We start from the raw sequence: 14,295 nt of genomic DNA, 5'->3' as shown, positions 1-14,295 counted from the left end.
ATTTCTACTCTATTTTGCCGGGAAGTAAAATATTTTTTCTCAAACATGGTACCTGTGAAATATTGATTATTGATGTCATGTGTCTTATAATTGGCCGCAAAGTACAAAGTTTCAGGTGCGGCTAGGACAAGAGGTCGATAATAGAATTTCATACAAACATTGCAGGCCTAGGCCGGCAGAGTCCTCTTTTTTAATTTCCAGTCACTGATATTTGTGACATAACATCTAGGTATTTGGCCATTTAAAAAAAACTATAAGGGGCTTTACAGACGTGCAGGTTGCAACTGGTACAAGGCCTCGGAAATATTTGATTTTTGGTGCGTTTTGTTACAATTTTTTTTTCATTCTCTGTTTATTAATAAAAGGGGAACGATAATTTAATTATTTTGCGCTATGACGCTCCGTTTAGGAAATACAGCCATTCAAAGTTTTTATTTACAGTACTTATTTCATACCATGTTTGAGAAAAGCACTATTACATACCTCGGCGGGATATGGGGTTGCCCGCCTCAGACCTATCCGTATGTCTTCGGCCGGCAACCCCTTTTGTCCCGGCCTGATTCCATACATACATACATACATATAATCACGCCTGTATCCCATAAAGGGGTAGGCAGAGCACATGAACTACTAAGTTTCAGTGCCACTCTTGGCAAAAACGGGTTGAAAGAAATCCAAATTGTGACATTGCAGTGACAAGTTGCCAGCCTCTCGCCCACGCCACATTTTAACCCATATCCCACAGTCGACGACACCCACACCCACGGGAAGAAAGGGGGAGGTGAAATTCTTAAACCGTCACCACACGGTCCCTTGAATACATAAATTAAAAGTAGTGTTCATTATCAAGTTTATGACCGTCCGTTCAAAGTCTCTCTTTATTATACTCAAGAATAATGATTAAATGTCGACGGACTTAACGATATATGTTAATGTAATCAGGACGAAAGTATTCAATGCAAATATTAACACTGAATATGCATATATTAACGTTTTCGTAGTATCACTATAACTTTGACCGTTGTTAGTTCAACTGTTGTCTTAAGAAATAATTTCGATATTTACAAACAAGTTATAATAAATAAAATAAATATTAGGTATATTTATTTAAATTTAGAAAACAATATTACCAAATAGAGGTTTTTAATAAAAATGGTAAAAGTGAGTGTAAATGAAGGCATTTTAGAGGGTACTCATGAGAGAAATGAATATGGTGGTTCTTTTTATAGTTTCAAGGGAATACCGTATGCTGAGCCGCCATTGGGAGACTTGAGGTTCAAGGTAAAGTTATACATACATACAAAATAGGAAAGTGTGTGTCTGTTTGTTTGTCCGTCTTTCACGGCAAAACGGAACTATACGAATTGACGTGATTTTTTAAGTGGAGATAGTTGAAGGGACGGAGAGTGACATAGGCAAATTTTTGTTTTTTTCTAACCCCCTACTTTCCTAAAAAAGGGGGGGTGGACGTTTGTATAGAGCATTCCGCAATGTTCGAATTTAACGCGAGCGAAGCCGCGAGCAGAAGCTAGTATTTCTATAATTATTAATTACATACAGATACAGCTAAAATAAATGAAGTAATTCTTAATGACCTAATAAATCTACTAAAGTACCGGCAACTCATTAATAAGTTAATAACTGCAAGAATCTTTAATCTACTTTCTGAGTATCTTTAGAATTATTAAACTGTCACTGATATTGTTTTCAACAAAGACACCATTCTCTACAACTATGCCAAAATTCGCTTAAACACGAATTATTTCCCCCGACAGGCAGTTAAAAATGTTCGTTGGGCGTGCTACTATGTATAGAGAGATCTTCGAAGGTTTTGGAATATTCCAGAGTGTGTGATGCGTTGTTTGAATGTCATTTGTAAAACTTGTGAATTTTATCATTTTGTGCGACATTACTACTTAAATACATTTTGAATGTTTTGTTAAAAATAATATTCTTCTGCAGGCGCCAAAACCACCAAAACCATGGACAGGCGTTCGAAACGCAAAAGATTTCGGTCCAATCTGCTACCAAATGAACCCTATAACCAAAACTCCCTGGGGAAGCGAGGACTGTCTCTATCTCAACATTTACACTCCAAATATAAAGCCAGAAAACCCTCTGCCAGTCATGTTTTACATCCACGGAGGAAGTTTTGCCATCGGAGGCAGTAACGATGACATGTACGGACCAGAATTCCTCGTTAGACATGATGTTGTCTTAGTCACAATTAACTACAGACTGGAAGTCTTAGGTTTTCTTGGCCTTGATTCTGAAGATGCGCCTGGCAACGCTGGGATGAAAGACCAAGTACAAGCTATGAGATGGATCAAGAAAAATATTAGCGCTCTTGGAGGGGATCCCGAAAATATCACCATATTTGGAAACAGCGCTGGTGGAGTATGTGTGTCTTTTCATTTGATGTCCCCAATGACTAAAGGACTGTTCCGCAGAGCGATCATGCAAAGCGGAACTTGCACTTGCTTCTGGTCGATGCCGTTCGAACCACGAGAAGTAGTCTTAGCTTTGGCAAGACAGTTGGGTTGCCATTCATCAGATAACAATGTATTGTATGAATTCTTCAAAGTCCAACCAGTTGATTCCCTGATCAATTTACAAATACCAACAACAATGGCAATCAAAGCTAAAAATTCTTCAGAAATATATTTCGCAGTTGTAAGCGAGAAGAATTTTGACAATATCGAAAGGTATTGGAGTGGGAATTCATATGACGGAATCCGAAGAGGGATACATGAAGGAGTCGAAGTAATGAACGGCTACGTCGAGGACGAGGGAATAATGACTGCTATCATGACTTGTAGAAACGACTTTACCGTATTAATGCCTAGATTCAACCAATTTCTAGAAGAATACGTCCCTAGACCAATCACTTGGCACTGTACGCTAGTAGACCAATTCGAAGTTGGACGGAAAATCAAACAGTTTTATTTTCAGGACAAGAAAATGACTTTTGATGTTATAAATGAACTAGTAAGAATGTTTTCAATGGCTGCAATGATTTACGATATTATTCAATGGCAGAAAATATGCGCTGGGTCTAGTTCCAACAAGTTATACTTTTACCGGTTTACTTGTAAATCGGAGAGGAATATAATGGCGAACATGTTTGGGTTCTGGAAGATAGTGGGGGACAAGAAGACGACATGTCACGTGGACGACCTGGCGTATATGTTTCCGTGCAAGGGGCGGATTAAGAGGACAGAGCCGGGGACTAAGACGTTCCAAATGATTGATAATGTTACTAAATTGTGGACTAATTTTGCTAAATTTGGGTAAGTTTAGGCAACTTAGTAGATGCTCGCCACTTCTCAGAAGAACCCAACTCCTTAAAAGAGAACCCAAAAGGTCTAATTTATATGGGATATCAAGTTAGACTTTTGCAGCATTAATGCAGTCGACGGTAGCAATATTTTAATCGATGTTGTATCCCCCATTGTTGACATTTACTTCAATTGAAGCTATTCTTCACGGATGAGTAACGCTAATACAGTTTGAATATTACCTTTTGTAGTATATGTACATAAGTACTAAGATAACTTAAAGAGTACCTTTTTTTCAGAAACCCGACCCCGGATGACAGCCTAGGAGTCAAGTGGTCACCATTCACTTTGGACAAGCAAAACTACTTGGACATTGGCGAGAAACTGCAACCCTGCGTCAATCCTGAACCGGACCATCTACAGTTCTGGGAAGACCTTTACAAACGCTATTTACCTCAGCGATCGCATATATGAATGACGAAAATGTGATAGATAATTATTTAAACGTTTCCGCTATCAGTCAAATTATATATCTCATATAGATATCAGTGCATTTTTTTTAATAAAGAAATTTATTCAATAAATAAAAAGTTTCTAGTATGTACAACATAGATATCAGTGCATTTTTTTTAATAAAGAAATTTATTCAATAAATAAAAAGTTTCTAGTATGTACAATCTTAAACAAATCCATACTAATATTATAAATGGGAAAGTGTGTGTGTACTTCACGGCAAAACGGAGCGAAGCATGGACGTGGTTTTTAAGTGGAGATAGTTGAAGGGATGGAGAGTGACATAGGCTGCTTTTTGTCTCTCCCCCACTTCCCTAGAATGGGGGGTGGATTGTATGGAACATTCCGCAATTTTAGAATTTAATGCGAGCATGCGGGAAAAAGCTAGTAAAATATAAAAATTAAAACTAAAAAATCTAAAGTATTTAAAATATTTCTTCATTAGTTAAGGCCTTGATCTCCACGACAGGTTAACGCGAAATATTGATTGACGGGACTTGCACTTAGGACAGAGTGGGTTAAAATTTTTGACTGATTTTTTATGCAAATTGTTTCTTTTATTAAAACGTGATAATAATACTTCGTCTTCTACCGTAGTATAGTTTAACAATTTTACAGTAATGTATGTTTTAAGATTATCTGTTTTCGTGTTTGTTAGTGGTATAAAGTTAGTAAAGGCCAGGTCAGAAGTACTCGCAACCGACGAGCGTGTATGAGAAACGTTATGAAAGTGTGTGAAGCAAAAGTGATTTGTCAGGAAATGTCAGGATCGTAGTAAATGGAAATCCGTGATCTCTGCCCACCCCTCTGGGAAACAGGCGTGATTGTATGTATGTATGTATGTATGTATGTGTATAAAGTTAGTTGTTAAAAAACTCTCTCGCTGTTATCTCTCTAATATTACCCCAATATTACCCCTGTTGTAAATTTTGCGACCATAATTCTCAAGTTAAGTAACTGAAATAAAAAAATAACCTTAGAAATCTGACCTTTAATTTACATTCTCAAGATTACATAATTTTATCGACAACATAGGTTTAAATTTATTATAACATTTATTTTAGATTTATTTTCATATATATAATTATATTAATTTTCAGGTAAGTATTCGTTTTAGTTTTGTACTTCGTTTTAGGTTAGGATAGGTTTTTATTCTAAGTTTCTTTCGACAACTAGTAGGTAATTTTGACTCCTCTCAATTTGAAAAATTCAAACCAAATTACAATTATCCCTACCTACGAAACTCTTAAAAACTCCCAAGGGGATATTCTTTCATCCGCACAATGCTCCGTTTACTGCACTAGTGCTGAAAGCTTAATAAAGATCAGCTCGTAAAGCTTCAGTAATTAAATGTGCTTGCATCAGCATAAACGGGAGTAATCCACCGGGATCATAAACCACCTGATATTGCTTGCAACACACGGGTAAGAAAGATACCAAACATTGACATGTTCGCTGCGTCGGGTCCATTCGACCCTATGCAAGTATGCTTGCAATTTGCAATAGTTGCCGTGAAGAAGGTGTAGTGATTGCTTGCATCAGCATACTTAAACGGGAGTAATCCGCCGGGATCATAAACCACCTGATATTGGACTTATATTGACCGGGATATAGACCGTGATTACCTTTATCCCGGTCAATATAAGTCTAATGAAAATAACCGTGAATCATTCAAAACTCTCACCTGATATTGCTTGCAACACACGGGTAAGAATAGTTATTTGTTATACAAGGGGGCAAAGTTGTATTTTAACGCCGAGTGTGGAATTGAAAAACGAGCAAGTGAAAGGATTCTATAGTTGAACCACGAGCGAATCGAGTGGTTCGAGAATAGAATCCTGAACTTGCGAGTTTTTTAACACACGAGAAGTAAAATACATTTGCACCCGAGTGTAACACAAAACTTTTTCCCTCACTATAGCGAGGAAACAACAACGCAAAAAATGCGTTTATCACTGCTTCCAGTAGTTCCACAGGTGGTAAATCATCTTTATTACTAGATTCACCTACTTTTATCAATTTTAAAGCAGTTAATTTGACTTTATTCAAGGTCAAATTACTTTACCCACTAGTGGATAAAATGCGTTTTAACCCACTGGTATTAAAGGACAAAACACGTGTTTCCGAGCTAGTGACGGGAAAAGATATAAAACATTAACATGTTCACTACGTGGGGTCGAATCGACCCTATGCAAGAACGCTTGAGAATATAGTGACTGATAAATAATTGCAATAAAGAGCGAGTTCTCCGCCGGAATCGTAAACCACATGATATTGCTTGACATCGTGCAAGCAAGAAAAATAACAAACATATTTCATTTCATTTATTTATTCATTAACAATTTACATTGTGTTTGAATTATAAATTAAAAAATAACATGCATTAAAATTAAAATCTAAAAGTCACTGACATGTTCGTAGTCATTTCGGCTCCATGTTACGTGTAATGTGTGTTGCATTAACAGGTAACGATTTCATAGATACATTTATTCCATAGATTATTAACAAGCAATTCTAGTTATCCGTATGCCAAATAATCCACGTTCGACAGTCGCCCCACCCGTATACTCCCTAAAAGGGGGGGTACGGGTACCCAGGTGCGCTTATAAACTTTACACAGTGTCGGAGAGGAATTTCGACATTTTTGCGCTCACATTTTTTACGCTCTTCGAACGATGGAATTTTCGGGAAACTACGGACGCTATTCTTCACTGGTGGATAGGTAGTATTTCTTGTTTATTATATAATATTTTGATTCGTTTGAAGTCAGGAATGCTTTATAGGGATACATTTTTATATTTTTTCCCCTCACTAGGTCGGAAACACGTGTTGTGTCCTTTAATACCAGCGGGTAAAAACGTATTTTATCCACTAGTGGATAAAGTAATTTGACATTGAATATAGTCAAATTTTCTGCTTTAAAACTGATAAAAGTGGGTGTAAATGATGAAGATGATTTACCACCTGTGGAATTACTGGAAGCAGTGATAAACGCATTTTTTTGCGTTGTAATTTCCTCGCTATAGTGAGGGGAAAAGTTTTGTGTTACACACGGGTGCAAATATATTTTACTTCTCGTGTGTTGAAAAGCTCGCCAAGTTCAGGATTCTATTCTCGAACCACTCGCTTCGCTCGTGGTTCAACTGTAGAATACTTTCACTTGCTTGTTTTTCAATTCCACACTCGGCGTTAAAATACAACTTTGCCCCCTTGTATAACAAAAAACTATTTCACGCTCGCAAATCGCAATGAATAATATTAAACCTCACACACACACAAATGAGGATGAAGACTATGATGAGGCAGATTATTAGCATGTCACTAAGGTTCATATGAAACATTTATGTATATACATACTATAACTTTGACGTCATTAATTTTATTAAACTACATGTTTAATGTATATTGTCAAATAATATTTATTTAGAATTATACAGTTATGTGAAAAATTATTCATTTTCATTTTGATCATGTTTTAGAGCTCGCAACTTTGTGTCCACTCATTAAACTGGGCACAGTGCACCGTCGCACCGTCTTTGTGTAACATAAATATTAAATATACACGGAAGATCTTAAGTATGTACTTACAGGAATTCAGAAGTTCAGCATACCGTCTAAAATCTGAAAAAGGAAACAATTATATTAATTTACATTTTATAAACGACAGTATTTTACAAATAATGCATTAAACATGAACTAACTTTAAATTGATATCACTTTTAATACCTACTTAAAGCCGTAATCAAACTAATGAAAGTCTGATAACGCGTCTGCATATAAATATCCGTCATGCACGGAGTAAAGTTGATACATCGAAATAGAAAACACAGTTTTAAAATTCTCGCCTGCAGCGATTGCCTCAAGACACGAACGTGGCAGTGAGAAATAGGAGCAATCTTTTGCAAGTCAAACATTCAATATGCTCTTGTAGATGCAATATGGCAGCTAGCATAGCTTCCCGACAACATGCAATATAGCAGCTAGCATTATAGCTTCACAACATGCAATATGAGCGGCGCTGGAGGAAATTACAAACAAGGAGGATGAAGATTGCAGTCTCGATGCATCATTGTTGTTGATGAAATTGTGTAGGTGACCATTGTTAGGACAATGGAGCTAGCCAAGGAGACTACATTGTTCACCAAAGGCAGTCAGAAGTATACCGGGGGCATACGTAAGCGTTTGCTTTTGCTTTTTGGGCATCTGGGTCAATCCACGGCAAAAGTAACATGAGTCCCGATTTTATGGCATCTTCCAATAATTCACGATGCAGGTTAAAGTAATAATCTATCTCTAAATAAGTGTTACTTTCCCGACATATTATGCATAGATCCTTTCATTTCAAATAAACACTCAATAAAATCGTGACTCGCATTACTTTTACGTGGATTCACTCGTCTAATTAACATATTCTGCATATTATCTCTTGGTTTAATGTAACTGCCGATGCCGTCAAAACATTAGACATGTATTTTACGAACAGCCGCATTTTATAATCTGCCGCCAATATAAATAATACGAGAATCAGGTTGATTACAATACATTTCCGTTAAATAACCAGCTCTTTGACTCAATACAATACACTTATATTTGAAAGATCCAAAAATATCAAAAGAGACCCTTCAACGTTTCTAAATGTAACACATTTGCTGAAAACCTGTTCATACGTAAACAGTTGGGCCTATTTACCGTACAGACATTATGCTCCGCCGATTCCTAAGGCTTCCAGATTATATCGTTATTACTATCGTTTACGAGGCGAACATCAATTGAACCACTATACCTGAAGACCAGACCAGACCAGTGTCGGTCACAATTTAGAAGATTACTTTCCTAATCCGCGAATAGATAACGTGCTACTAACATTATTACACGAAAAAAATACACATTAAATATATCTACATTTTAAATTTGTTTCAAAATGGTGTAAAACTAACCAACACAGAAGATACAAATCTTCACACGTGTTTCGCCTCTCTATAAGACATCCTCAGAAGATGCTAGATGCGGTCCAAGATTGAGTCAGTTGATGGAACTCGGACCGTCAACATTTGCAGCATCTGTTTTAGTACGTTTAGTTTATCTTAGATATACCGTTAGACTGAAGGCTGTAAGAGAAAAGTGTAAAATACATGAATGAAGTGCAAAGAGGTATTCAAATCTACCGCCCATCGACAGTACTTAAATAGGTTTTGTTTGATAACTTTCTACACAAAATATTTAACGGATCTATTCGACCCGACGCAGGATAGGAAATGATAGTATAGCAGTGGCGGGGCGTCGATACAACTCAATTCCCTACGGGTTCCCTAAAATTCTTCAGTATCTGTAGAAGTCAATAAAAAATAGATCCCGAAAACCCCTCCGGCTTTATCAACGAAAATTTTCACGCCACGCCACTGTAGTATATGCTCCAAAGAAGCGTGTCAGTCTTTGGTATCAGGTGCCAAGATTCTCTTCGGGGCGTCGCACAACATCAGTAGATAATACTGTTCTACTCACATGGCTTGATACAATCAGAATATACATGAGTTAAGGGCATTGGACCCAACAACCACTGTATCACTCCGTAATGTTTTAAATGTATTATAGGTATTGTAGCTATTTAATAACTAAATTTACGAATATTCGTGTATGTATTATGTCGTGGAATCATAATTTGTGTGGGCCACGATGGAATAGAAACGGTATATTAATACGTGTAGTTTTGTGGCATTAGCTGTGTAAGAGGCTCTTTACGTCATTTATTTGTTTGTTGTGTGGGTATGTAAAGAAATTAAAATGGCGATCATTGTTTACACATCTCCTTCGCTGTATGGCGCTATTGTATGTACCTATAGTTTTACTGCGGTATAAAAATTGTACATTTACACACCTTCTATAAAGTCATAAATGATGATAATACAAATACTTAACCTCGATAAATCTTCATACTCATACTCATATTACTCAAAACATAATATGAGTAAGGTGTACCTAAGTACAATAATAATAATAATAATATTCTTTATTGTGCACATTAAGTAATTACATACAACAAATAAGATCAAACAAGAAATTAAGCAACAGGCGGTCTTATCGCTAAAAAGCATCACAATTACAATTTTCAGCATCTATAAAAAATTACGCGCCTTCGACTCATAATGGGACCGTGGGACTCAGTCAATCTGTGCAAGAAAGTCCTATAACATTTACCTATTTATTTACAATGGATGTCAAAGTTTCATCCAATTTTATAATAGTAGATAAAATGTTTTGCATTAAAAGTACCGTTCCCCTCCGAATTTCAATTTTTAAGTGACAGATTTCTCCCAAGATGATATCTACGAAGATGATATTTTATCCCCTTGAGCTCTATTCGTTTGAGAAAATGCTGTGTTTATTCCACTCATTGGTTAAAGTCTAACGAATAAAAATAATATGGATTCATTTGAGGAGTGTCTTTTCAAAAGGGCTTATTTCCATTTTTTCTTTTTTTTAAACTATGAATGCAGTTTTTCTTAGTATAGAAAATTACGCGTTGTTTTGAGATAAAAGTTCAAAAAGTCTCGCCTTGATCTTTAAAAAAAAGATTAACATCAAAGTTTAGAACACATTTTGAAAAATGTGTAATGATTATTTATGTGGATAAACCAATGTATCTATTACAATAACATTCATATCAACTAACGTTAATACAAAATCCAAAAATAAAATAAAACTATTTTAAAATAATAACATTTACGCTACAAGGCCACAACAAAAGGGCTTAATTCCCAAAAGTTCGCATCAAAAGTGCTTAATTCTCAAAAACATATGGTAATTAAATATTTATTTAGGTACACGTGTTACGTTTGAAGTAATCATAGCATTAACGTCAACTTACAATATTACAATTTTGCAAATTAAATATTAATTTCAAAATCATTACCGTGGAATTAAGTTTTCTCGATTTCCCAAAAAAGTACATAGTGGAAATAAGCCCTTTTGAAAAGACACTCCTCATTTACTAGCTTTGTGAGCTGTTACAGCTACATTAGACCTCGCAATATGCTGAAAACTAAAAATGAAGAGTAGTTCGTAGAGTTACATATTATCCCAGGTGAGCACCTTACAGACGGTATTGACACTATTCCAATTTCGTTAAACTTGATTTATAAAAAAAATATCGTATCATAAGAGTAGAACATTCGACCATATACAAAAGAAAATTGTCCGAATCAAACCGCAGACCTACGCTAATACATCGGCTAATAACGCTCCTACCAACATTTTTTAACCGACTTCAAAAAAGGAGGAGGTTCTCAATTCGACTGAATGTTTTTTTTTTTTTATTATTTTTTTGTATGTATGTTACTCGATATCTCCGAGAATCGTGGACCGATTTTCAAAATTTTTTTTTTGATCGAACCGGTATAACCCCGAGATGGTCCCATTGGCACCAAGTCAGGGTCTGATGATGGGATCCTGGAGAAATCGAGGGAACTCTTCAAATGTTATAGGCACATGTAATGTTTTTAGTATATTTTTCAAAGGTACACCAGTATTTACGTCTGATGGTAATAATTTTATGTGGCTGAGCTGATGATGGAAGGTCAACTCCTCAATGGTTAGGAGTTTAAGGATAATTATTTCACTACTGTACATGTATTCGGACTGATACATATAATATCACTAGGAACCACTAAAAATCAACTGAGCTGATGATGGAAGGTCAACTCCTCAATGGTTAGGAGTTAAAGGATAATTCTTTCACTACTGTACATGTATTCGGACTGATACATATAATATCACTAGGAACCACTAAAAATCAACAAATAAATAAACTTTTTAACAAAAAATAAAACCGCCTTCAAAAATAAGCGCGTTACAAAACACGGAGAAACTAAAAAGCCAAAAATAATAAACCTTTCAATTCAGATTTCTTATCGTATTGCAATAAGCTAAACATCCAAATTATAAACAATTCAATTATTTTTGGAGTCGGTACCAGCCTGTGTATGGTTGGGTGGGTCAAACAGGCAATAGCAAGGCGACGAACAGGTCTGGTACCGACTACAAAAATAATTGAATTGTTTATAATTTGGATGTTTAGCTTATTGCAATACGATAAGAAATCTGAATTGAAAGGTTTATTATTTTTGGCTTTTTAGTTTCTCCGTGTTTTTGTTTGTTGACAAGAGGACATAGAAAGGAAAACCCATAAAGCTCATTAGTCAACATTGCGATCAAGTCAACCGTAAATTACCTGCATCGGGTCAAATAGATCCGATGCCAGAGTAAGGTGTAAACGTTAAGTAAGTAAGTAAGTAAATATTCTATATTGCACCACAAAGATAACAGATTTATATTAAACATATAGGTAGCAACAGGCGGTTATATCGCTGTAAAATATTGTTCGTAAAATACGCCAAACGCCGCAGAAATGCAGTCTGGCTTTGTCACGCCAATACGCAAGAGCGATAGAGATAGATAGCTACGAAAGAGTTATTATCGTGAGCTTTTGTGCATTCGGCTAAGCACACGGACAGTCTTATCGCTAAAGAGTGATTACGTATATACATACGAGTAGTAGTATCTCGAGACAATTTTTGACGTATCTTAAAGTTATAGAATCGGTCCATACAAATGTATACTAAACTTCTTACTTAGAAACCATCAAATAACATTAAAGCCCAGTCAATGTATCATTAATCATAACTGGCCATCATTTATCACGTTTGGGACCCTTCACGTATTTACATATTTTTCGCTTCATTTTTTACACTTTTAGTGAAAAATCTGTTTTTTATTACTCCCGGGTGATGTGACACTTTGCGTCCCATTAGGATGTGTAAAGATTTTGCGTGGGTGGAGTGTGTGAGCTGTCCTTTGGACCCAAAATCGGATAATCATATTATATTTCGTACTCAAATAAAATAGATTAGGTGTCGTATATCGCCATTGTTCATATATACATATTTCAATTGGTAGCCTAGGTACCCCTAATTTTCTATCACATTATAAATGTAACTTAAATCGTTTCGTCATAGAATTTTGAAATTCATGAATTGCATAAAAGCGTTTTATTAAAAAAACATGATTACTCTCGATTCTTAGGTATACTAAGAAAATTATTTTTTAAAGAAATATCCTAAAATTGTACAAGTTATATTTCAGCCTCTAAAACTCTGTATCCATGTTTTGCGTCTTTTTATACGTATTATCATGAGTACATTGAGTACCTATATATTTTTCTAATCCCGAAAAACATCAGGTGACCATTGAAAAATACCGTCCAGTCCCGTGCATATCAAAGGCACATAACTTTGTTTGTCTTCCCACTTTGAGCCCAAATATTTGTCTAAAGGGGGAAAACCACTGGGGTTTTCAAAAGTGCGAGCCTCGGTCGCTGGAATAAATTCCTACGCCAAATGCACAAACGCTTACAATACTATCCTTATCGTAGCTAGCTATCTCTATCGCCCTTGCGTATTGACGCGACAGAGCCAGACTGCGGTTCGATTGGAGTCTAGCGTCAATGTCATTCGGCTAGGCCGCGGCAGCTGTGTGTGAGGCTGGACTTTTTTTTATTATTATATAAGTAAATGGGCTTACTCTTGGCCGATGGAGTGAGCTCGCCCAGCTGATGATGCCTGTTCACTCTTGGTTTATAAATAAATAAATAAATATTGGGGACACCTTACACAGATCAACTTAGCCCCAAGCTAAGAAAAGCTTGTACTATCGGTGCTAAGCGACGATATACATACTTAAATAGATAAATACATACTTATACACATAGAAAACATTACTCAGGAACAAATATCTGTGCTCATCACACAAATAAATGCCCTTACCGGGATTCGAACCCAGGACCGCGGCTCAGCAGGCAAGGTCACTACCGACTGAGCCAGACCGGTCGTCAATAGTTTGAAGGTTGAAATATAGCCGCCGACAAGGAATTCCACTCCTTGGCAGTGCGCATAAGAAAAGAAGAGGCAAAGCGCTACGATCGTGCGATTTCGTGGAATATCTACCGAGTAAGAATGAAAACCGGCTGTGCGTCTAAGAGTCCGAACTTTCGTTGCATTATCAATTTTGGGATGAATTTACTTTGTGAATCGTTGAGCGCTTTTAAAGTTGATACTTATCTGACATTTAAGAAGTAGTTCGGAAAGCATTAGAATTAGTTCGTAGTTTTTATTAAAGCACTAATGGAGACAAGAGTAACTTTGTTTTATATTTTATTTGTAACGGGTCGATTAAGCCCTATGGATTTAATTTTTCTCTAGACTGAAACGTAATGTATTATGCCATTGCTGAATGCATTTTTAATTTTCGTGGAATATGATTCGAATTAGTTTTCTACAATCACTAATTTAATACATAACTTTAAACATTTAGTACTAACATACAGAAGAGGCCAAATGATTGGTCACTTGATACGACATGATACCTTCTTTAAAATAATCCTAGAAGGAAAAGTGAAAGGAAGAAGAGGGCGCAGAAGACCCAGGAGGAGTTGTGTTGACCAGCTCAAGGA

The 14,295-nt window shown here is 36.1% G+C and overlaps 2 protein-coding genes across 2 annotated transcripts in view; one reads left to right on the top strand and one right to left on the bottom strand.

The window, feature by feature from the left end:
• Positions 1 to 14,295, bottom strand: part of LOC125229781 — a 517,609-nt gene that overhangs the window by 420,552 nt on the left and 82,762 nt on the right. Inside the window, exon 2 of the mRNA XM_048134722.1 lies at positions 7,380 to 7,412. The gene's annotated coding sequence lies outside the window, so the exon portion shown is untranslated. The remainder of the gene's footprint in view (positions 1 to 7,379; positions 7,413 to 14,295) is intronic.
• Positions 834 to 3,805, top strand: LOC125229784 (juvenile hormone esterase-like). The gene is made up of 3 exons (XM_048134724.1): positions 834 to 1,281; positions 1,963 to 3,290; positions 3,578 to 3,805. Exons 1-3 carry the CDS (start codon positions 1,153 to 1,155, stop codon positions 3,750 to 3,752), a joined length of 1,632 nt encoding a protein of 543 aa, XP_047990681.1. The 5' UTR covers positions 834 to 1,152; the 3' UTR covers positions 3,753 to 3,805.

The sequence above is a fragment of the Leguminivora glycinivorella genome, chromosome 9 (genome assembly GCF_023078275.1).
Source record: "Leguminivora glycinivorella isolate SPB_JAAS2020 chromosome 9, LegGlyc_1.1, whole genome shotgun sequence".
NCBI classification, from domain to species: Eukaryota; Metazoa; Arthropoda; class Insecta; order Lepidoptera; family Tortricidae; genus Leguminivora; species Leguminivora glycinivorella.
The sequence above is the reverse complement of the archived record's forward strand: the minus strand, read 5'-3'. Positions and strand labels throughout refer to the sequence as shown.

Bases quoted from the DNA above. Each gene is read 5' to 3' on its own strand.
- LOC125229784 (XM_048134724.1), top strand. From the start codon at position 1,153: ATGGTAAAAGTGAGTGTAAATGAAGGCATTTTAGAGGGTACTCATGAG. The intron at 1,282-1,962 runs GTAAAGTTATAC...ATTCTTCTGCAG, and splicing joins TGGGAGACTTGAGGTTCAAG to GCGCCAAAACCACCAAAACC. The intron at 3,291-3,577 runs GTAAGTTTAGGC...CCTTTTTTTCAG, and splicing joins ACTAATTTTGCTAAATTTGG to AAACCCGACCCCGGATGACA.